The sequence below is a fragment of the Lytechinus pictus genome, unplaced genomic scaffold, assembly GCF_037042905.1.
Source record: "Lytechinus pictus isolate F3 Inbred unplaced genomic scaffold, Lp3.0 scaffold_19, whole genome shotgun sequence".
Lineage (NCBI taxonomy): Eukaryota > Metazoa > Echinodermata > Echinoidea > Temnopleuroida > Toxopneustidae > Lytechinus > Lytechinus pictus.
In genome coordinates, this window is record NW_026974140.1 from 16,110,810 (window position 1) to 16,136,798 (window position 25,989).

Genomic DNA, 25,989 nt, shown 5'->3' on the forward strand with positions numbered 1-25,989 from the left:
CTCGCGCTCCGCGCTCGCATCAATTGTTTAGATAGACACCCATCGCCTTCATGGTCACAAAAATGGCTTTAGAATCTTAAGGTTTGGGTCGGAATATCAAAAATGTTCAGCTCGCACTTCGCGCTCGCATAAAATGTTTAGTTAGATAGCCATTCTGATCATGATTACCAAAAAGTGCTTGATGTCCAACTTTAGGTCAGAATACCCCAACAATTCACCTCGCGCTTCGCGCTCGCATCGATTGTTTGTCCTGGTAACAAAAAGTGTTTTTTTTTAGTTAAGTATCTCATGATTTGGGTCGGAATATCAAAAATTTTCAGCTCGCGCTATAAGCGCCCGTATAAAATCTATAAATACCCATTCTGTTTATGATGACCAAAAGTGAATACGGAATTATAGGTCGGAATACAAAAAAATTTCAGCTCGGGCTTCGCGCTCTCTCAATTGTTTAGATAGATAACCATCTTGCTCGTGGTCAGTTTTGGATTACAATTAAACAAATTTTCAGCTCGCTCTATATACGCGCTCTCATAAAATTTTAAGTTAGATACCCCTTCTGTTCATGAATATCAAAAGTGCTTAAAAGTTGATATCAAAAATTTTAAGCTCGCGCTTTGCGCTCCCATCAAACTTAGCCTACCCATCCTGTTCATAGACACAACTGTGCTTTAATAGAATGTCTAGTTTTGTGTTGAAATAAAACAGCTCGCGGTACGCGTTCGCAAAACATTTTCTGCTTGATGACCAAAAGTGCTTAGAATGTCAAAATTTTAGGTCAGAATATCAAATATTTTTCAGCTCGCGCTTCGCGCTCGCATAAAATGTTTGTAGATACCTTATCCTGTTCATCATTCATGTTCATGGGGACGCCATTTTTCGAAAAGTACACAATTGGCGCCAAAATCAGGTAGGGCCCACGGGGCGGACCACGGGGTGCAAAATCCTGTAGGCCTAATGCCCCTCCCTTATTAGATATCTCATCAGACTCATGTTATGTTATACCGAGGTTTTTACCTGACTGCTAAGAAAGCAAGAATGCCTGTGAGCAAGCAACCAGGTTACCAACGGCTTAAGGTCCTCTCCGAGGGACCTGGTAATGAGGATAAATGCCTTACCAAAGGGCACTAGCGCACCACTTGGGAATCGAACCCGGGTCACCGGAATCCGAAACCCCCGCTCTACCGACTGAGCTATCTCATCTTGTTACTCTGTAAACAAAAATATAAATAAAATCAGCTTTTACTTAGCATGCCGATTTGGAAAATGTAGGTGAAAATATTTGTTCCGTCCCCCGGTCCGCCCCCGCCCCCCTAAATTTTTTACTTCCGCCACCAATACCCCCAAACGAAAATATGTTCCCCCGCCTCTATACATAATGACTAATGGGGTGTTGCAAGAAACTTGCGATCAATTGCAAGTCTATTTTTGGTCCCTAAATCAATCATATGTCTAGCTTGCAGTTTATTACAAATTAGTTATTGATTGCTAATCTGCTCCTTGAAACAAGAAGTTTAATCTGATTTGCTATTAACGTTGATCTATCAGTTGTAAAACTGCAACAGAATATTAAAAATTGATCGTAAATATTTTCTTGCAACACCCCCTAAGTGTGTTTTATTGAAAATCTGCATATAAATTTCTCAATTTGCTTTTTAGTTGCTAAAACTAGAAATAGGCATATAATACACTCTAACATTGTGAAAATTATTACCTAACGAAAGTAAACAAAACTAAATTGATTGCCATTTATCAATTGTCATTCTTGACTATAGGAAAACGGTGGACGAGCTGAAGGGAACTCTGTAGAAAATAGAGGTGGGCGTGAACCCTTCGGCCTTGAGTGCCATGCTCGGGGACAAGCTGTGGTTTAGAAAATAATTGCGTGATCAAAACACTCGAGATCGAGATCTTAGCTTCCGCATATCGCAGCGCTAGCGCTATAGCTAGCGTCGTATGCTATTTATATTAAACAACTGTGCGACACAGGCAGCAGACGGTAGGATATTCATTTTATGAATAGAGTTTTGCCTGTCTTTGACTGACAAGATGGCAGAGTCACTTCGTAGACTGGTCAAAGCTGAGACATACTCCTTGCTGCAAGATAAACTGGAAAGATGGAACAACGATTACTTGGTAGGCCTAAGTAAATAAGAAAGTCATTATTAGGGCCCTACTGTTAGTTACTCACTTAATAAGGCAAGCTCCGCCTCCGGACTGGGAGTTCAGCCTAGACTAGTCTTGAGGACTCCATGAGGATGTTTTTTTTAATACTTTGACATAACGGTATACTTCTTCATCATGGAGTCTTGACACTCTTCCCATACATGTATTACATGCATAAGAGACTGACCAAAACAAAGATGGATTTCCGAGCTAGGAAATCCATCTTTAGCAAGCCGTCTGTGTACGAGGAGAAATAAAAAAAAAAAAAAATGTTAAAAACTCAAAACAGACGGCTGCCAGCTGTCTAATTGCAGCCTAACATTTTTTTAGCTAGTATGAGTATGAGACGCGTATAGAGGGCGGCAAAATCATGAGCGGTGCTAGATGAAAAATAACTGCATTCATTTGCCGATAAATATCATGAATCTCACCTCGAATCTGCTAATATCCCGCGCGCTTTTCAGGACGATTCTTTCAGATGCTTTACACTCTCATCTGGCGTAGAGAATGAATTGGCTCGTGTGTGTGCATACATGTACAAGTTGATTTCAGTTTCACCTCATCCCCCCCCCCCCCCCTCCCATAAAAGCCAAAGCCAATGCTCGAGATTACCGTAATTTTTGCATATTCTAAAATTAACTTCCATACACTTTATGTTGATTTTAAACCATGTTGAGAAGTTAAAAACAAAACCTTTAACATTTTAATCCCTGTGTAGATCTAGGCCTAAAAAGAGAAGGGAATTTCTTGGAGAGATGACACACCCTTAAAGGTCCTTTTACTCCTCTCCCCTTGACCTTTAAAAAGAGGAACATAAGACAAATAACAAAAAAAAACATTTTAAAATGGGTCGCCTTGTTTCCAAGTGATTTCTCAAACAAAATAACTTTTTTTTTTTTAACATTTGAAAAAATCCTAGTGTAGAAGAGGCACAACATACCCCAGTAGAATAAATATTTTCAAGTCACTAAATCTGATACTTTTCATTGGTTTTTTCCAGTTTGAGAGGAAATGACGTCCTCTGCACAAAAATTTATAAGGAAACATACATCGATTCTTCTAAAAATGTTTGCAATATGTCAACTGACAGGATTTTTTATCTTGAAAAAAGAAAGAGTTATGATCATGAATTTAAACACTGGGAGTCAATCGTGGCTCACAGCAAGGTCTGAAAATATAATGCATTAATACATTTAATAATTGATACATGTAGTCATGCATGCATGACTGATTACTTTTTGCAACTAGAGGTGAAAAACAATGGCTAAGCCTATTATAGACCACTTTTCTCTTTCATATGATGTGCAATTCATTGGATTTTATCACAACCTGGGGGCCGTTTCATAAAGCTGTTCGTAAGTTATTTAAGCGACTTTAAGAATGACTGGTGAACCTTTCTTACATGCTAAACCATCACCAATGAATATACCATTTACCAAAAGAAACGATCACTAGTCGTTCTTTAAGTCGCTCTTAACTCACAAACAGAAACACCCACCTAGTTGTGATGGTTTAATAGTTCATCTTCTCAATTTCCAGTAATTATATTAAGTGTATAAATATTGATAATTCATTGGGACGCAATTTCCTTTGATGGTGATCTATTTATATGATTTGATTATGAATAGTATCCATATAGCCTTACACCAACTTCTGCAATCATCATTGTAATGGAAGTATATTCCTGCATCATTTTAATCATGATTAATCATACTAAATAGGTTCATTATTGCGGATTGAAATAATCGCTAGAGGGTATTCATTTGTCTCGCAATCTACTATGGTCAACAAGGAAATTCGTGATCACTCTCGCAAAAAGTGTTCACTGGCTTTCTAGGAAATTCGTGATCACTCTCGCAAAAAGTGTTCACTAGCTTACAAGTTCACGAGCTTTCGAGTGCCGCTGCAACTCTTTATCAAGTGACGAAAATTATCTGAAAACCTACTCTATTTATACTAATCTCCAGGACCGTACGCACGAACGCGAGAACAATAGGTGGGCATTTTGTCTAATTTGCATATTGCCGACCCACGGCGTATTTGCATATACCCCCGGCTTATTTGCATATACGGATTACCGGCCGCACCGCATACCGACGCAACGGATCAATGCCCACCTATTGTTCTCGTGTTCGTGCGTACGGTCCTGGAGATTAGTATAAATAGAGTACGTTTTCAGATAATTTTCGTCACTTGATAAAGAGTTGCAGCGGCACTCGAAAGCTCGTGAACTTGTAAGCTAGTGAACACTTTTTGCGAGAGTGATCACGAATTTCCTAGAAAGCCAGTGAACACTTTTTGCGAGAGTGATCACGAATTTCCTTGTTGACCATAGTAGATTGCGAGACAAATGAATACCCTCTAGCGATTATGATTAATCATGATTGCAAGACTATTTTCATGGTGGCTTTTATAAATTCAAATACAAGCATTAATTGATCTTTTTAGCATACCATCACTGCCATGTAATTGACAGAATCGTATACATGTATGAGGTCAGTCTGTTTGATCTTTAAGATTTCTATAGGAAAACACTGCAATACAAAGTACTGGCTTGATGTAAAGTCTTCACAGCAAACCTCATAGAGGGTTCACTGATACTGTATGTATGGTAGCATTCCTGTTTTTTACCAAGTCTTGTTTACATTTCTTGGTCTTTCTCAATTCTTATTTACTCTGATTCTTAAGCATTGTTGAACAGCAAATAAGGATATGAAGCAGAGTCTGATTCTTTATATTTAAATCTAAACATTTTTTTTGAAAGGTTGACTTCAGTGATCAGTGTAGTGTTTGCTCTGGAATTATTTACAGGGTATCCCACTCTTCTATTCACATAGACCTGATAATAACATTTGATAGATGTTCTGATATTTATCATCATTTACCCTGCCAAACATCTGAATGTTAAGTTGTATATACTGGGATGCCAGAAAAAGTGAATGGTGGATTTTGAAATTGCCTTTCTAAAACATCTGAAAGGAATGACACCTAGATAATTTAGTTTTCTGCATAATTATTTTACTTTTGTTCAATCTTTTGTTTTTACCAATTTATTATTTGATATTGATTTTTCTTACCTGGACTCTGTAAAATTAAGTTTTGCAATTGAATGATATACATGTAAGGCAATGGTCAATAAAGATCATTGCAGCTTGCACATTTTTTCTTTCATATTTTCAAATCAAATCAAATCAAATAATTTATTTCCACAATAATATAAAAACATTACAAATATGTACAAAAAAGGAAACAAACATAATTGAAAAGGAAAGGAATGTGAATCGAGTAGGGTATTAAAAAATAATACAAAGAAATGTACATTATTGTGGGGGAGTCAAAGAAGACAAAATAAGTCTTTAAATCAGGCACCCAACATAAAATAAACAGATTAGTGCTATCAAAATAGACATTTCTTAACAATATATAGCATGTGAATATGGGTCTTATTCATAACTTTCAAAATAATAGTTAAGAAAAATCAACACAATTATAAAAAATCAAATAGCGTTACATATGAAAAAAAAAAGAATTAAGAATAATAACATTAATAATGAAACAATACAAAAAAAGAAAAGATAAGTTTGATTTTTAAGCTCTACTGTTGTTTGTTAAATTTGAATCAATCAGTTACTTTTTTAAATTGTGTTTGAAGGAATGGAGTGATACTGAGTTTTTAATTTCTTTTGGTAAGGAACTTCACAGTTTAGGGCCAGTGAATAAAAGAGTGGATTTTGCATATGATGTTCGAACCTTTGGAAAATGAAAGTCATTGGCAGATCGGATTTCATAAGAATGTAAATCTAGATTAATAATGTAAATCTAGATAATATTCCAGATGAACTTAAATTATGTCCGACTTTGTTAACCTTTAAACGTAAATATAAAGCTTATATACTGCATGTAGATTTTTAATATACTTAGCATGTTTTTTCTTCTTTGTAATCTTATCTTTCATATCAATTCTCTATTCTCATCTTTTTCCTATCTTTCTCCCTTTTCTTTCCAATCCCCCTCTCTCAAATTTCTGCCTGTCTGTCTCGCACTCCCTGTCTCTCATGATATAAATGTGGTTTTTTCTACTCTTATTCTGGGATTGCCCTCGATATAAAGCGTCTTTGGCTTTTTGGCAATTCCTCCGTATTCAGATTACATATGTTCTGCTTCTTTGGTTGTTGTTTTTTGTTGTTGTAGCTTTTGGTACTGGTATTTTTTGTATTTTATCATTTTTAATCAATCTTTGTATTTTTTATCATGTTTTTTATATTGTACGATTTGAATTTGAATATGGAAATAAATGAAGTGAATTGAATTGAAATATATCAGAAATATGAGAAAGGTGGAGACGATGTTTACATTTATACATAAAAATTCAAATTTGCATTCCATTGTAAATCTTTGACCTACTGGGCCAGTATTGCTTTATTTATGCTTTTGTTTTTCTTCTTTGAAGTATTCCATTCATTTTGTAATTCTTTTCAGGTAAACACTTGTGATCAGAATGTGGGTAAATGTTCAGAACTGATTGAAATGACATCCCGACTACAGGGGGAGCTCTTCACAATCCTCAACCTGTGCTGTGCAGAAGGTAGGTGGATAAACAGCAATTTTCAGAATAGAAGAATAATTGAAGTAATTTTATAGTAAACTGTTTTCTAGCTTCTCAAGAAGTGTCTCAGTTTTGCTGGATGCAAATATTGAGGTCTTAGTTGTTTGTATTAACTTTGGTATTTCCGACTTTGCTTTCTACAATGTAATGTAGGAGGCATGTATGGAGGATGCAGTTCTCTGAAGAATCGTTTCCTGCCTTGGTTAGCCAGAGGGTTTGCAGCATCTAACAATGGCGTTACCGTGGATACCAGTCTATCCATTATGGCCGACGCTGCAGAGAAAGAGAGACAGATGGTTGAGATGCAGCAGAGCTATGAGAGACAGTTAGATGAGGTGGAGCAGGATCTTAATACATCCCGGGGTGTGGCATCTGATCTACAATCTGAGTAAGTCAAGTGTTGTAGGATACAGGAGGAGATTGAGGGGCAAGGAGGAGGAGGAATAGGCAGAAGTGAGGAAAGGAGGAGACATAAATGGAGAGGAAGAGTCAGAAGAAGGAGTGTGAATGTAGGGAGGAGGAAGAGGGTAATGAGAAAAAAGAGGAGGGTAGGAAGGAAGAGGAGGGGGAGAGGAGTAAAAGTGAGGTGGAAAAATGTAAGTAGGATGAAAGAGGGGGGGGGAGATTGATTGCAAGAAAGGGAGAAGGAGGAAGAGTTTGATGGGGATATTCTTGTGCTTTTAGATAAACTTATCTGTGATTCATTTTTGTCTCGCCTGCATAGCAGAGCGAGACTATAGGCGCCGCTTTTCCGACGGCGGCGGCGGCGGCGACTAACCTAAGGTTAAGTTTTTGAAATGACATCATAACTTAGAAAGTATATGGACCTAGTTCATGAAACTTGGACATAAGGTTAATCAAGTATTACTGAACATCCTGCCTGAGTTTCAGGTCACATGACCAAGGTCAAAGGTCATTTAGGGTCAATGAACTTAGACCATGTTGGGAAAATTATTTTCAAAATCTTAACCGAAGGTTAAGTTTTTGAAATGACATCATAACTTAGAAAGTATATGGACCTAGTTCATGAAACTTGGGCATAAGGTTAATCAAGTATTAGTGAACATCCTGCTCAAGTTTCAGGTCACGTGACCAAGGTCAAAGGTCCTTTAGGGTCAATGAACTTTGGTCAAGTTGGGGGTATTTGTTGAATTACTATCATAACTTTGAAAATTTATGGATCTAGTTCATGAAACTTGGACATTAGGTTAATCAAGTACCACTGAATATACTGTGCGAGTTTCAGGTCACATGTCCATGGTCAAAGGTCATTAAAGGTCAATGAACTTTGGCCGTGTTGGGGGTATTTGTTGAATTACCATCCTAACTGTGAAAGTTTATGGATCTAGTTCATAAAACTTGGGATATAAGAGTAATCAAGCATCACTGAACATCCCCTGTGAGTTTCAGGTCACAAAACCAAGTCAAAGGTCAGTTAAGGTCAATAAACTTAGGCCATGTTGGGGAAATTGTTGAAGTGCCATCATAACTTTGAAAGTTTATGGATAGAGTGAATGAAATGTGGACATGGGTGTAGTTGACAGTCTTAAGTCTCCGTTCAAATGTCATTTATGGTCAATGAACGTGGTATTATGTCATTATATGAATAATTATTTTATAGTAGTTTTCAAAGTTAGCACTGCTGCTATATTAAATTGCGTAAAGCAGGCGAGACTGCCAGAGGCGTTCCACTTGTTATATTAGTATTTTAAATGAAAAACAATTACTTGAAAACTAAGTTAGATTCGCCTCCGCATCCATCCAAGCTCACCAAACAAGGTGTTATACAATCATGTGCTAGAATAAATTGTAAAAAGATAAGTCTACATATGGGCATTTTCACCACAGATGGACAAAGAGGCGAAAAAATCAAGTTGATATTCATGTCAAATGCTTTATGTTTTTTAATAAAACAAGACCTGAAGTTTGTGAGACAAAATTTTTTTCCGACTCTGGCAGCCATTTTTTATTTCAAAATGGCTGCCAAAGTATGGATACAAATTAGTGTTGAAAATAGCATATTGATACATATTTTGTTTTGACAGATTTTTAAAGAACAGGTTTGATCATGATGTTTTCGCCTGTGATTTAGCTTGCTATTATAACACTTTTCAAAATCCCACAGAAAGAAACACCAGTAATTCATTCATCTGATAAAAAAACATTGATGAACTATGTGATATGGTATGTAATGTCAGTTACCGAAAACATGAACTTTTTTTTCTCATTTCCTGGAAAAGAGGATATATTATATGAAACTTGGTAGATTTCCTCTCTAGGTAACACCCCTCCCTTCTACACCAAAATTAAAGATTACCAATTAACAATGAAGCCATAGGGTACCATTAAATATATGTAATGTCAGTTACCAAGTGGAAAATGTAATGTCAGTTACCGAGATGTAATGTCAGTTACCATGATAAAACGTTGGTTACCAATATTGAAATGCAAATATGTGGTCAATTTTATGGTGAAGAAATATTGTATACTTGTTATTTAAGTCTTTCACTTTAAAAGTCACACCAGAAGGAGCTTGCTATTTACTTTTAAAAGGTATAGTTCACAAGGAATACTATATGAAATTATGAAGGAAGCTGCATTCCAATTGTGCAAAAAAAATTAATATGAAATTGTTTTGTACATGCACTTACCAAGTACCTAATTGTTTGTATCAGACAATTTTTTGTTTGGTTTGGGGGGGGGTAGGGAGTACTTTTCCCAACCTATTGCCTAAATCTGCAACATTTTTTAAGCTTAACATTGTGATGAAGGGGATTTCCAGGGTCCCTTTTTTTAGTTTCTAGGATTCTTTTGAGCATTGCCTCGCTAAAAGTAAATTCCTGGTTTTTATACCTGGTAGTAGTGTGGATGTGTGATGCAATTTTGTTTTTGGTTTACAAGTATAGATGAAAAGTGAAATTTGACAGTTCTGATCAATGTTGCATGGATCTACTAAAACTGTGGGGTTTTTTTCTAATTTACAAATAGTTCAGTTTCAGTTTAGAAGCTGGAGTTTATTTTTTGTTGACAGCTTAAAAAAGAAATTAGCAAAGAAAATGATTAAACAAATTATGAAGAGAATTTAAATCCGACAGATATGAACAAGCTTTGCTTGCACTGACCAGAATAGAAATCAACAAAACTACATGGCTGCATGAGATTCGGGGGAGGGGTATGTGTAGCCTAGGGGAGGAGACCCTTATTCATTTTGCCTTTTTTGATGGGAGGGGGAGGTTGGAGAAGGAAAAGGTTTAAAAAGTCGATATAAAACTGATGAATATATTATGGGTGTATAGTCAGAAAAATCCATGTGTACAGTCAATGCAATATTAAATTACTATAGGAAAACATGTAGCTGCTATGACCCCCCCCCCCCCCCGAGTAAGTAAAACATACATTTCTTATCTTTTGATAATTAAAAATGTGAAGTATTATGAAACTTTTATGATTTTAAAAAGCCTTACATATAAGTACCAAGAAAATTATGCCTTTGAAAATCATATAGCACTGGTAAATGTTAATGTGTATTGTCAGTTACCGACAAGTAATGATAAAAATGTTCAAATCAAAGAAAGGAATTAAGAAAAAGAAAAAGTTTTTTCATTGAAATGTTCCTAGAAACTCTGGTATACTTCCACATCAAGCTCACTTTAATGTGAAGCCCTGCACAGAAGATACAATGCAATGATTCCACACATTTGACTTCCATGTGTTATCTCTATGGCAAATTAAGTGTAATGTCAGTTACCGTAATGTCAGTTACCAGCATGGTTGTGGAAAAATTATCATAGCCCCCAAAAGACAAAAACGAATTGTTTAATATTTTGACACAAATTAACCTAGTAATGGAGGTATATTTACATATTCAAATTATTACTCTATCTACTCAGGGACATGAGATATTTCAATTTTAATGAACACCCTGAAATTGCATGTCCTTTTGCGTAATGTCAGTTACCGACACATTTTTGCTTGCTGATGCGTAAAAAAATGTGGTTACATAGGAAAACTTAGTATCAGAGTATACAGCAAGGTTCACTTTATCAACTCTATCAAAAGCAAACTCCCATCATTTGTTGTTTTAGAGATACACACAATGAAAGGTGTGAAAACATTGTGCTGTGTAATGTCAGTTACCGTGAAAATGCCCATATAGACATTCTGTGGTAAGCTCGTTATGATTGCCAATTCCCCTTCAACATTTCACCCAGGCTAGAGAATACTAGGTCAAGACTGGATACAGAGCGCCGGATGTCAGAAGGAGAGGCTCTGGTCAGCGATGAGTTTACCATTGGACTTAAAAACAGGTTTGTGATCACATTTTAAAAATTTTACATGATAAAAAAGAAATTAGGATACATACATTTATTCATGGATTCATACTGAGATACCCACCCTGGCATTTTTGTCTCACCTGCATAGCAGAGTGAGACTATAGGCGCCGCTTTTCCGACGGCGACGGCGGCGGCGGCGGCGGCGGCGGCGTCAACACCAAATCTTAACCTGAGGTTAAGTTTTTGAAATGACAGCATAACTTAGAAAGTATATGGACCTAGTTCATGAAACTTGGCCATAAGGTTAATCAAGTATTACTGAACATCCTGCCTGAGTTTCATGTCACATGACCAAGGTCAAAGGTCATTTAGGGTCAATGAACTTAGACCATGTTGGGGGATTCAACATCAAAATCTCAACCTAAGGTTAAGTTTTTGAAATGTCATCATAACTTAGAAAATATATGGACCTAGTTCATGAAACTTATACATAAGGTTAATCAAGTATCACTGAACATCCTGCATGAGTTTCACGTCACATGACCAAGGTCAAAGGTCATTTAGGGTCAATGAACTTTGGCCGAATTGGGGGTATCTGTTGAATTACCATCATAACTTTGAAAGTTTATGGATCTGATTCATGAAACTTTAACATAATAGTAATCAAGTATTACTGAACATCCTGTGCAAGTTTCAGGTCACATGATCAAGGTCAAAGGTCATTTAGGGTCAATGAACTTTGGCCAAATTGGGGTATTTGTTGAATTACAGCCATAAATTTGAAAGTGTGTTGGTCTAGTTCATAAAACTTGGACATAATAGTAATCAAGTATCACTGAACATCCTGTGCGAGTTTCAGGTCACATGATCAAGGTCAAAGGTCATGTAAGGTCAAAGAACTTTGGCCACGTTGGGGGTATTTGTTGAATTGCCATCATATCTCTATAAGTGTATTGGTCTAGTTCATAAAACGTGGAAATAAGAGTAACCAAGTATCACTGAACATCTTGTGCGAGTTATAGTAGTTTTCAAAATCAGCACTGCTGCTATATTGAATCGCGTGATGCAGGTGAGACGGCCAGAGGCATTCCACTTGTTTATGTTTGCCTTTGGGACTCAAAAGGATTCCCTTAGATATAGACAGCTACCTCATGTGGAATACTGTATCTGCCAAAGTAATCCAGCACTTACATGCACTACCATTTCTCAAACTTTTACAGCTGATATTACCCAGGTCATGCGATTCATGTTTGACAGTATCAACACATTCAATATCTTACAGTTGCCTTCAGTTTATAGTAGTCTAATCACATAGAATTAACAAGTCTAGATCATGATTTGAATTATACTCTTTCATATTGTCCGTTGATGGAGTAGACCTATAGTAAAGATGTGTGTGATAAAATAAACAAGATCTGATGACTTGCGCAAAGGAATAATCCTGGTTATTTCATGTCAACATAGGATTGCAGCCCTTGAAGATGAACTGCGTCTGTATCGTGTCCGGGTAGGCACTGTTGATGATCATGAAATTGAAGTCAGACGTCTTAAGGATGACATCAATCTTCTCAAAGAAGAAAAGTTCATCCTGACTGGCAGGTTAGTCACTATTTGGTTTGTTTTCTGATTACATTCATAGGTTTATCAGGAAACAGAGGTATTACAAGTTTTCTCATGTTGTATGATATCTACTGTGATTATAGCATTTTGCTGATAACATGGTGTTTTGTTTTGTTGTGGCATTTCATTTTGTTTGAAAGCAAATTACTAATGATCAACAGCTTTGACACTTCTCCTAGGGACATGGTGATGAAGATAAAAGTTGATAGTGCCCAAATACCCATTGGCACTTATCTTCAAACCCATGTCCTTGCTTTTTCAATACCTCTGTTCTCTCACTCATTGATTTTGATTTTACTTACCAAGATCAAAGAAACGGATCATGGAACATTATTCCCATCACAAGGATTGAATACTTTATCACCTCTTTTGGATAATAGAAGATGTATTGAATGTTAGGCACATGCCTGTAAAGACCTGATATGTGATATAGATTCATTCTTTCATTGTCTACTTAGATTTTGTCCTTAGATTCCATGTTAATTAATCAAGAGATGCATATTTCACATTCCATTGTCATATTGCACAGGAGCGAGTATTTGGCCCCCACACCTAGTCTCTCCACCAGCCTGAAGTCTCCACGCACCTCAGCAAGTAGCGACGTAGTCCAACGTGTTCGTCAAGCTAACCTTGTGACCCGATTCAATGATCTGTTTGCTCAGAGTCGCATGGATGCTATGGATATCTTACGCAATCACTGTGATGATCATGAGCTTAATCAGAAGATCATTTTTACCTGTGTCCAGGTAGGTAAAGATTTTGATGAGTCCATGCACAAATAGATCCAGGATTTTAGGAAAGATGGGGCATGTGAATCTAAGAACGTATTCTGTCACTAAAAAATATATCTCTAAAAGATTGAGTTCTCTTCACAATTTCTGGGATGCATTGAAGGGAGATGAATGTATAGGGCTCTGCCTCTCCAAAAGATTTTGCGCTTCTGTGGAGCGTTGTGGCCCAGTGGATTAGTCTTCTTACTTTGAAACAGAGGGTCGTGGGTTCGAATCCCAGCCATGGCGTAATTTCCTTCAGCAAGAAATTTATCCACATTGTGTTGCACTCATCCCAGGTAAGGGTACCCGGCAGGATTAATTCCTTGAATGCATGAGTGCTAGAATGCAGCTCGAGCTAAAGCCGGGGTAATAATAATAATAACAACACGCCTCGGAATAGAATATTTCTAGATAGATGGCGCTATATAAATGCCTATTATTGTTATTATTATTCTCTAAAGGTGGGGTGGGGGAAGGGGGCACTGTTGAGCAGAAAGGGAGGGGGTGTGAACTTACATCACTTTTCATATGCTCAAGGAACATCATCTTTTCAAATGATTCCACCATATTTTTTCTCTATTTAAATCTATTCATAACTCCATGCTTGCTGATATCTAGGCCTTCTGCTTTGTCCTTTTAAACCAGTAAAATAAAAGTTCTCAATACTATGAGATCTTTCCTTATTGCTTTTCATTTCTTTTGTTTTGAGACTATAGTTATCATTTCCATAAGAATGTTTACTTTTTAAAGTCCACATCTGCAAAGCTTCTAGTTTATTAGACATCATATTTCTATATATTGCTATGGATATCTTACGCAATCACTGTGATGATCATGAGCTTAATCAGAAGATCATTTTTACCTGTGTCCAGGTAGGTAAAGATTTTGATGAGTCCATGCACAAATAGATCCAGGATTTTAGGAAAGATGGGGCATGTGAATCTAAGAACGTATTCTGTCACTAAAAAATATATCTCTAAAAGATTGAGTTCTCTTCACAATTTCTGGGATGCATTGAAGGGAGATGAATGTATAGGGCTCTGCCTCTCCAAAAGATTTTGCGCTTCTGTGGAGCGTTGTGGCCCAGTGGATTAGTCTTCTTACTTTGAAACAAAGGGTCGTGGGTTCGAATCCCAGCCATGGCGTAATTTCCTTCAGCAAGAAATTTATCCACATTGTGTTGCACTCATCCCAGGTAAGGGTACCCGGCAGGATTAATTCCTTGAATGCATGAGTGCTAGAATGCAGCTCGAGCTAAAGCCGGGGTAATAATAATAATAACAACACGCCTCGGAATAGAATATTTCTAGATAGATGGCGCTATATAAATGCCTATTATTGTTATTATTATTCTCTAAAGGTGGGGTGGGGGAAGGGGGCACTGTTGAGCAGAAAGGGAGGGGGTGTGAACTTACATCACTTTTCATATGCTCAAGGAACATCATCTTTTCAAATGATTCCACCATATTTTTTCTCTATTTAAATCTATTCATAACTCCATGCTTGCTGATATCTAGGCCTTCTGCTTTGTCCTTTTAAACCAGTAAAATAAAAGTTCTCAATACTATGAGATCTTTCCTTATTGCTTTTCATTTCTTTTGTTTTGAGACTATAGTTATCATTTCCATAAGAATGTTTACTTTTTAAAGTCCACATCTGCAAAGCTTCTAGTTTATTAGACATCATATTTCTATATATTATATAAATGGTGTACTTGTGAGTTCATTTGAAATCTTATATCTTTTCAGGAATGTTTCCATGCTGCTAAGATGGCTTTCCATCGTTACCGTAGCAAGGTACAGACCCTATTGGCTGACACACACACTGGACTGGAACCACTCTCAGAGGCAGTTCAGAATTACATTAATAAGAATGGAACCCTACTGGATGTACATACCATAGTCGAGGTAAATTTACTTATAATAATAATAATAATATAGAGTATTTATAAAGCGCCAAATCCACATTGATTATGTGCTCAATTATTGCAGAAATATCTTACAAAAATTGATATATTAATAGAATGATGAAGCATTATTCTTTTATGGGAATATGATGGGGGAGGGGGGGGGCAGTTGCCCCTTCCTGAGAATTTCGAAAACTAAATTTTTTACTGAAAATTTTCACAGAATTCACCCAAAGTCTGCACAAATTTCACTTTAGAAAATTCTTAAGTACCCTCATATCAAGCTCAGTTCCTTGGTTCCCTCACATTTTATTTTCATCTCTACATTTTGTAAGTTAAAGATGTTTTTTTCCTTCCCTCCATGAATTTTTGCTTTAATATGCAGAATTTTTCCTCCTTTGAAAAAAAACTCTTCTCCATCTATTCCACAGGATGTATTGTTGGCAATGAACCGTCATCCATCTATCTCGTTCCCTGCTGAGGTGGATTTCCGTGTTTTGACTCTCTTCATACGGGAGATGGTCAAGGTTGCATGGTCAATGAGTGCTCTACCTTCTTCTCTGGACATTACTGGGGCTAGGGATGGAGAACTATTTGATGACCTCAAGTAAGTGGCAGGTTTTCTCCAGTTTATTTATCAATTTTGTCCCAATATATTTTGTACTAAGATATAATTACTTTCACATATTTCCTTTGAAGGTATAGCTCATTTTGGCTTTGTAATTTTATAAATTTGTCATATTTTGTGACTAACTAATTTTTTATAACTGATTTATCAATTGATTACCTCACAAAGTTAATTATTGTTTATTGAAATACCTTTCGCTAAGAGACATGTATCAATAATTTTACATACTATTTGCTATTAATAGCTTATTGTTTCTCTTTCACCTTATGAATAAAGAGAAGCCTTTTTGTCCTCCACTCATTTCATCACTCCTGTGCATTTTTTGTTTGTACTTAATCACATAGGTTGAACATCTCACCAAGTATTTCAGTTATTTTTAGTTGCAAATTGATGTAGTTTTTTTTTTACTTTAAATTTATAAATAAATGAAATCAAACACTGCTTGGTGCTGACCATTCAATCAGGGATAACAGTATCACATGTCACATTAGTCAATAGTGTGATCATTGCCTAATGGATCAGGTGGCCCATATATACAAAGCCTGTTAAAATGATAGAATTCAGAAGTCAGCAAGTCAATATTTTAATTGAAATACAAAACATTTTTTGGATAGCTTACTGATACAAATTTATTTATTTTAGCTTCAATTTTATTCTGTATCAAATTTCTATGTTTCCTGTAGGTATCGTCGAAGCTATGACTCGGAATACTCTGCTCCACTGGTCAGTCATTATATCTGGCCATCCTTGGTGGATGTAGCTGGACGGGTCATTCTCAAGGGTGAAGCGGTCACTCGCAGAGGTGGATCATTGGTGAGTCAACACATTCTTTATATTGTATGAAATATATTTCAATTTAATTTTAGAGGGGTGATATCTAATCTTAATTGAAATTTGAATTACATGAATCTTCTACAAGTCACTATTCTTTTATGGCAAGGCCAATATTGGAAACTAAAATTTCAGGATTTTGAAATTTGTCAGTTATATGTAGCATGCTTTTCTAGGAACCATTTTTGAAACACATGAGCATTTCAGATTTGATAAATGTGTTGTGGTCCAAGTTTATAGTTTTGATGAACATCTATTGATTGTCACCTCTTGATTAACATCTTGATGAATATCTATTACAGGCCAAGGGATGGTAAACAAATATTCTAGTAGAGGTTATCAACAGATTTCAACAACTACAGTACTGTAGAAACCTGTCAGTGAACTTTTCTGCTGGACTTCGTAATTCCGTATTTCATACAGTTCAGCATAATGCTTTATCTTGAAATATGATGATTGTTGATTACATATTTATTTGTATTTGTATTTGTTTATCTATTTTTTAATCAATTTATTAGTTAATTTTTTTACATGATTCTTCTTGTACATGACACACAACTAATTTGGAACAACTATTGATTATCTAGGCATCTCCAAGACGTAGCCGAAGTCCATCAAGGGCTAGTAGCCCATCCAGGGCCAGATCTCCTAGTCCAAGACGTAACCTGAACAGTTCCTTCAGTACAACATCAGGTAAGAAAATGATGAATTTCAATATACCTCTCACAAGGCTGGTACAGTTATGATGCAATAGTAATTAGCCAGAGCTGAATACATTAATGATCTTAATAAACCTTTAGCAGATGAATATTTATTAGTCCTGTATTTATCATATACTTGCCCTCATACAATGTGTGCACATAGTTTAGTCTCTTGGAAATATGCCATCCATTATATTTTATACAATACAGATTTGAAAATTACTATCTTACTGTCTGCATCCTAACAATTACAAATTTAACACTTAAAGGAGAGATTAGCAATCTCAATGAATATCTTGTTTGAAGATGCTAATACCATGGTAGGGTTGAATCCTGCGCTTAGTGATCCATACTACAATTACCTATCCACAAGACTAAATAATCTACATCGGTAATCCTGCTACAAATGCATTACAAATAAATGCATCTGTTAAAAAAAAAACTATATTGACTTCATGACTCTTAACTCTTGGCTATGTATCTAACTGTGTCACTGAAATTGGATATGCTCAACAGCCTAAACATTTTACAATTTACCTGAGTGTAAAAAGTGATATCTGATGTTTTCATGGCATAGATAAACAAAATAAAAATTATCAGTGCTAAATTGTTTTGTGGCCAATTTTTATGTACTAAATCTGCACCATGGTTTCTCCTTTTCATACAAGATTGGCTGTGAGTGTAGAAGATACATCTCAAAAGATGTGTTGGTGAGAATCAGTTTGTATTTAAGTCGTTGATCAAAATATATTTTTATTTCTGATTTAGCCTAATCATGTTGAAATTTGAGGTAAGCCTTCTGTGTTCAAAGAGGGTCATTTTGTTTGACTAAATGTGATCCTTAACCTTAGAATGACCAATGAAAGTAAAACTGTTATTTTTAACATTTAGAAACCGGACAGATGGTATGGATGGGTATTTAATATTTGAAACATGCAAAAAGTAGCAAAATTACTCAGTTATTTGTCATGTATTTGGGGTAGGAATGGTATAGAATCAGGATAATAGAATTAAACTTTACTTTGCTTTAAAGTGTTTGATAAAACAAAAAATTATGTAAGTCTTTAATTTCAGCAACAGAGATAATACTGTAGTATTCATTGCTATATGCAGATTCAGACACTGTTTATCTAATAATCTTATCACCACCTTTGATTCAACCTGTCTTGTAATGTGAATTAAAGGCAAAGGTCACATTTGTAGAAATCCCTTTTGTAAAACAAGGCTTCAACATTTTCAGGAAAATAACACATTTTCTATTCTTTCTGATATTTTCAGGGGATGTCAAGAGTATTTGAAGGGATTTTTTATTTTCAAATATAGCAAACTATGTATCACTATTAAAGGTCTAGCTCATTGGTCAGTTTGGTGCAGAGGATCATTTTGGTGCTTTTAGTGATCTTTAAATTCATGTTGAACTTTTGCTACTCTTTCCTCTTATATTATACTCTAACTGCTTTTATTTTTGGATTGTTGGATTATACTTCTACGGCATTCTACCAGATCACTTCCAAACGAAGCATTTTTTTTTAAAAGAAATCAATGCTTCATTTAGTCAGTATGCCTAACTCATTGATCCACTTTACCTCTGTATAAAACTACACACAACCAAGCAGTTAGTATGTGTTTGCTAAATGTATTTTTTGTTTTGTTTGACAAGCATAGGTCTATAACGTACGTATGGTGGTACAATCAGCTGTGCTTTAATTGAATTGCAAAATTTGAGTAGTAATTATACTTTATCTTGATAATTTCCATTCTGAAAGGAGTACTAGTACATGCAGTTATTTTCATGGTTCACTTTGTTTGTTTGTTTTCTTTAAACAAATTTGAGCTTTTGTACATTAACAACCAGTTTTTTGTGTGATCTATTTAATGATTAACTCCATCATATTTATTTCTTTACAGTTGATTTGTAGTTTTTTTTTTAAGGTTTTAACTTTCATTTGAAGTTGTTTGTTAACTTTGTTATTGATCTAAAGTTCATTCTTTGTATTCATGACATGCATATTTGGTGGGATTTCTTTCATTGGAAGTCATATCCAGCTAAGAACTGGCATTGTACTCAACCAAATTCTTAAATCAGTAAAGCAAATCTACATTGTTCGTGGAATTGCCTTGCCAATTGATAATTAGCTACCCTTTAAAAGAATACTGGATAAACTGAATATTTTTGTGTTGGTCTTGTTTTAAAGATTTTGCAACTGATCAACAGCAAAAAAAAATCTGGCATTCTACATGTACAGTTGAGCCCAAAAGTTTACATACACCCATGGAATTCAGTGAAATTTGTTCGCTTGCCAAGCATCGTAAAATTAACTATATCTTCAAAAATATAAATACTACCATGGCGAATTTGGTATCAAACGAAAGAGTGTATAAAGCTCTTTCACATGATTGGGATGCCGTTGGGATTAAAGTATATTTCAGGTGGAATTTTCTTTAAAGAATAAAAAGTAATATTCATGCCAAATGTTTCTATTGTTTGATATTATATTTTCAAACATCATTTCATAGAAATATATGAATGTCAAATCTATGATTTGTATTACATTTTCTATCATGATATGTCACCACTGAAAAAAAGGTGTAATCTTAAATGCTTGTGTTGAGAACACTAGGTCAAATATGAAATGTTCTTGTCAAGGTTTTATTTCTAATTTTTTTTTAATGTTAAAGACCCTGACCGGTGTAAAAACAGTCATATATCAAAATAAAGGTAATGATTCATACAATACAAATATACCAAAAATATTACATATATCTCCTTCCATTTCTGACAAATATTAAATAAAAATCAAAGAAACTGCTCCTCCAAAGTACGCTTCGATTGAGCACCCCCACGTCGCCTGGAAATGATGACGTCACGTTGTGTCAGGAGGGTTGTGATTCCATAGGTTTGTGTACAAAAGCATTGGGTATTTTCTTCCATTTCCATGTTATGAATCCATATTTTTTTTTCGTTTTCAGATGAAAATGGCACTCAAAATTATTCACTGTTCAAATTGTTGTAAACCTACAACTATTCACTACCTTTTTTGTGATTTCTTTGTTTGGCTCTTATTGGGCCTAAATTGCTATGTCAGGAAAAGTTGTTATACATAATCTAAATGCAGATAGAATTGAAATCTGCGCCAAATAAGCAGGAAATAAAATATGGCAAAAACTAGTTCAAAACTGTAGATTTCATAAATTCAAGCTTGTGGGTAAAAATATATGTGATATCCCTCTGTGATAGAAGTGAAGAGAATGAAATGCGTTATCTGGAAAGCAAAAAATCACCCAGTTTTTCTGTGTACAAACCTATGGAATCACGACGCTTCTTACACAACGTGACGTCACGGTCTCGAGGCAGGTGAAAAGCACAATAAAGCCTATTTTCTAAGCGGGGTTCGAAGCCCGATAATTGGAATATTCACAAGCAAAATACTCAGCTGGGAAGCGGTGAAAATGCATAAAGCATACCTTGCTGTATTTAGTAGCTTATAAGCTTTCGATTGGTATATAATTTATTAATTTCATTTTCGGGACCGGTCTGGATCTTTAAGGTTTTGGGGGGAAAAATTACACCTAAATATTTTTCAGCGGATGACAAAGCAATGTGATGAGGGGGCATGACATACTCATTTGTGTGATATCAAATTCGTCATGATAGCACAAATATTTTATAAGATACAGTTAATTTATGGCAATTGTCAACTTTTCTTTGAATTTCCTGAGTGTATATAAACTTCTGGCCTCAACTGTACACGCAAAAAAATGAAAAAAATATAGTAAGATATGAACAAACACACTCTTATGAATTTCCATTTTTGAGCAAAATTCTGAAATATTATTTTATGAAATACATGGATTTTTTTATATATTGATACAGGTTCTCGTCCGACCAGTAGCCTGTCAATGAGGAGCACCTCTCCAAGACCTAGCAGTTCACTCTCTCTCTCACTCTCTAATATTTGATGATACACACTGTATTCCTCAGCTATTTATGCTCACTCTCTAATATTTTGAGATACCCTGTACCTTGATTGGTATGTCCCAGCAGCTTTCTGTCACTCTTCAATCATTTTTGAGAGGCCCCATTCTTAAAACATCTTTTAAGCAGCCACCTAATTGTAACCAGTCACCTCAAAACCACCAAAGTGTTTTTTTTTTTGGGGGGGGGGTGTTAGGTAGCAAGTTTTGTAAGAGCAGATTGTCACAGAAGGAGAGTTAGCTCGTTGGATAGTTTTTTCTTACTGGTATGAAGAATATAATACCCAGTCCCAAATAATACCTTTTTTTTAGGTCATAGGGTGTAGAGTTTGCATTCTATTCAAGCACTCTTTTTATAAGTATTGTGCAAGGTAACAAAGCCAGGTGGATTAGAACTCAATGTAACTTCTATTAAGGGCTTGTTTGATTATCTTGGCACCCCAGTTAGCCATAGCCTGTTCATTATGATTTATTGATTTTAAAGTCTAGAACTTATTGCAGGTTTATTTTCTAAGAGGATTAAGTGAATAATATTTTTTTATGGGTGTAAGCAAAAATAACATTGGATTAAGAAGAAATACAGAACTGATTAACTCCGTCCACATTCATACCTTCAAAATATATTTTACAAAATATATACTGGTAGTCTGATCTCCATGATATAGAAGAAAAAAAAGACAATCTTCACCTTGTCAACTAAGAATACCTCTAATGAGCTGCAACTGATATCACAGTGTGACTTATTGGTGGTTTTGTGACGCCAGGTCACATTTTATGATACACCTTGTAATTAAATGATCACATGCTTATCTCTCTTGCTTTCTATGTTATTATGACATGACCTGTACCTTGATGAACAAACAATCCCAGTATTCAATCATTCCATCCGTTGTAGTGAATAGTTATTTTATTGGATGTCTGATGTCACTTCAATCTATCTTCATAAGCTCATTAGATTTTAAGTGCAGTTATGAACCACACAGTTGTGTCTTATCAATCCGAGATCTGCAGTGCATTTTGAATTGCAATTGAGTGGAAATGTGCAGTGGATTGCATTATTGACAGTATTCATTTGCAATGAACAATATTTGGTTGATAATCTGTAGTGAAATTTATTATTAACTAGGCCGTACTGCAGAGATAAGAATACAAAATTGATAAATCCAGATGACTAATTGCTGTTATAATTCGTAGATTGAATCGCTGATTGATAAATTGCAGTTAGAATTGTTTTTAAGTGGTGTATAGTATTAAGAATTGTATTTGGCAAAATTGGCAGACTGACTGAGGTAGAATTATTGATTCATGATTGAAATGGAAAGTGTGAGGTGTAGTTACAGATTTGAAGATTTGTGAACATATCCAGTATAATTCTTGTTAACAGAGTTTTGACTTTCTGGATTAGGAATCGGAGATATAGCTCTCTATTTATACTGATACATGGTTACTCTATTCAATAAATTGCAGTTAAAACATATATCTGCCAATATTTTTATGCTAGCAGGTGGCTGATTTCAAAACATTTCCTAAAGAAGTAAAATAAGTTGCTTTTTATTGAAAAAAGGAAGATGATATTTGATGATGTCTCCTTTTACTCACTGTTTGTTGAGAATTGCTGTTAAAATGTTTGGTAATTTTTTCCAATCCTATTGTAAGAATATGGACCAAATCTGTATTTGATATTGGCCTAAGTGGATCCCAATATCCCTCCCACCTTTATAAGTTTAACTAAGATTGCTAATTTGGAAGTATTAACAACCAGCAGTATTCAGAAATTCAGGGGATGTTTTAAGTTGTAATTTTGATGATTTGGTGCAGTTATATTACGACTATCTTTTCAAGTATGAAACTGAAATTGATTTTTAAGAACATTCCATGGATGTTGAATATTGTGAAATTTTGTCATTTGATACAATTATTTTACTGTATTTATGTAGAGTTATAGATGATAACTATATGCACCGTTATAGGGGAAGGGGTAGATATCCCCTAAAATCTCATGAAAGAATTACAGTGTACATGTATTGTATTTTTACAGCTTTAACTTTATATGTGAATATTCTGCCGAATATATTAATACTGAAATTAATTATTTTTTTTAACCCTATCCAAAACTTCAGTCACTTCAGAATTTGAGGTTCATAAATCACTGTCTCTTATGTGCCCTATTACATTTGTATGACATTTTTTACTGGCACAATCCTTCAAAATATGATTAATCAAATGATAAGCAGTTTGATTTAAGTTCCGGAAACAACAATACTAGTGACATTGGAATGTATCAAGATCTTGTATACACTGTGCAGATATTTGAATGACATGTGAATATGTAGAAGTACACGTTTTTATTATTACCGGTAGTTTGTGAAGAAGAAAACTGCATAGACTGAATATTTAAAAAATTGAATAATAAATAATAATTTGAGCAAATCTTTATAGAGATAGATGACAAGATATGTAAAATTGGAGCGAACCTGAACAAAAAATAAAAATGCTGCAAACCACACTTGCAAATATTATATACACAATTATTTATGTTTAGATATTCATAGAATCTGTCAGAAATAAGCTCTAAACAAAGAGTGTATATGTTGTGAGTTATAAAGTTTGTTGTCTTATGCCTATTCAGAAGCGAAAGTACAGAGTAATCTTTTAACAGTAAATGATGTTTTATGATTATTTAAATAATTGGACAATAGTTTTATGTGTGCTTGATGTGACATTAGTAAGTGTTATAGCTGGTCTGATGTGCAGATTGCAGTTAAGTAGAAATTGGCTGGCTTTCATGTGATTTGTTTTAAAGTATTTATCAAGAATCCTTGATAGCAATAATCCTGTCATCTTGAATATATGGAGTGATTAGAAATTATTCATGTGTGCACAATTTCTGTATTTAAATCTAATTGTGAATTCTATTTCTGTAAAAAGTACTTGTGTATATCTACAATTTTGTAATTTATGTTTGTACGTCTTTTACGTCTAGTTCATTTATGTCAGGTCTAGTTTGCCAAATTCTTCTCTGATTTACCTTGAAAATTGTGAATCGATGTTGATTAATTTATTTTGATTATTTTAGACCTATTCTGCAATTAGCCAAATCAGGGTAGTTGAAGAAAATATCCAATAACTGTAATATTGTTTATAATGTGTAGTAAGTGAATATGGTCAATATGCTGTGCTTCTTTGGTGTTGTCTTTTAAAACTTCACCAAATTCTCTTAGAGAAAACAAAGTGCTATTTTGTTGTGTGCAGTGTTTTTGTGTAAGCATATAAATCTATACCAATACATATTTGAAAATATAATCAGAAGAATGTATTCATTATATGGTTATTGTTGTCTGGTACAATTACATTGGCTAAAAATTTCTACATTTCAGAATAATATTCAGGGATGATTCTTCTGCATATTTTAAATGCTGTAAATTCTGTTCATAATTTCTTAATGAATATTTTCTATTCAAATGATGAAATATGATAAAACAAAAGCCCTTTTCAGAGAGTCAACTGTTTGACATAAATAGTGATGCTCAAAAGTTAGTACAACCCACCAGAAAATGAACTTATTTAACATGTTCAAGTTCAGCAATGTTTTTGATATTTAATTGTGAAGTCAGGTGATAAAATATATTCAATGAAGTTCGTTTCTCTGGGGCTTGCTGAACATTGTAGTGTTGTTGTCTACATTCAACACTCAGCATGGAGGAGAGCACTTTGTGGTGGGGTTCACTAGCTTTTCAGCACAACTTTAAAAACAATATATATATACAATATCCCTGAAGGATTGTTAAGTCAAAATGTGAGAAAAATTTGCATGACATACTACGAAGCACATAGACTTTGTATTCACACATCAATGATACCTAATTTTGAAGTATTCATCTTTGACATATTTGGGTTTATTTTTCTTTATTGATTTATTCAATTTCATGTCATATGGTGTTACCATAAGTGACCTTGTTTCAATGTAGAAATATCAAAGTGCTGGATATATACTAAATATGTATTATATTACAATCTATGCAGAAGAGTATTATTTTGCGTGTGCCTTCAAGATGTAGATATATAATAATCACTTTTTTTCTGTCTTTCTAAATTGTTGATGAAATAAACCTGTCCACTGACGTAATGAAGTATGTTTGAATGAGTTTTTTTTTGTGTGATTTATTATATTCCAATGTGAGGAAGAATGCATGAATGTATTGAAACATCAGGCATGAATATTTTCAGCTGATTTCACTTAAAAAATAATTAATTGTACAATTTTTTATATAGCATTTTGGGGGTTAACTCGGCCTAATCTAAATAAATTCGACCCCTTTTGTTTTCTTAGGACAATTTTCATGGCGGATAATATTTGGCATGAGTATAGTTTATATTCATTGGCCCGTATTCTGAAGTTGGGTTTAATTTTAACTCTGGTTTTAAGTTGTGATTTAACTATGAATAGTCCATTGTGAGTTAATTCATCTCTAACGGCGCATGTTTATACGCTCATTTGGCCATCAAATAATG

At 34.7% G+C, this 25,989-nt stretch overlaps 1 protein-coding gene across 2 annotated transcripts; it reads left to right on the forward strand.

Annotated features, from left to right (window-relative positions):
- Positions 1 to 1,555: 1,555 nt before the first annotated feature.
- LOC129260806 (mitochondria-eating protein-like) lies at positions 1,556 to 25,603 on the forward strand. 2 transcript variants are annotated; one of them, XM_064114198.1, is made up of 12 exons: positions 1,752 to 2,133; positions 6,643 to 6,748; positions 6,923 to 7,157; positions 10,981 to 11,076; positions 12,508 to 12,642; positions 13,193 to 13,409; positions 15,185 to 15,343; positions 15,774 to 15,949; positions 16,654 to 16,783; positions 17,389 to 17,494; positions 18,271 to 18,292; positions 21,377 to 25,603. In XM_064114198.1, the coding sequence occupies exons 1-11, from the start codon at positions 2,047 to 2,049 to the stop codon at positions 18,273 to 18,275; spliced, it is 1,452 nt and encodes a 483-aa protein (XP_063970268.1). In that variant the 5' UTR covers positions 1,752 to 2,046; the 3' UTR covers positions 18,276 to 18,292; positions 21,377 to 25,603. The 2 variants fall into 2 exon arrangements, with proteins under 2 accessions (XP_054754755.2, XP_063970268.1); XM_054898780.2 differs by lacking the exon at positions 18,271 to 18,292 and having other exon boundaries at positions 1,556 to 2,133.
- The last annotated feature ends 386 nt before the right edge of the window (positions 25,604 to 25,989 follow it).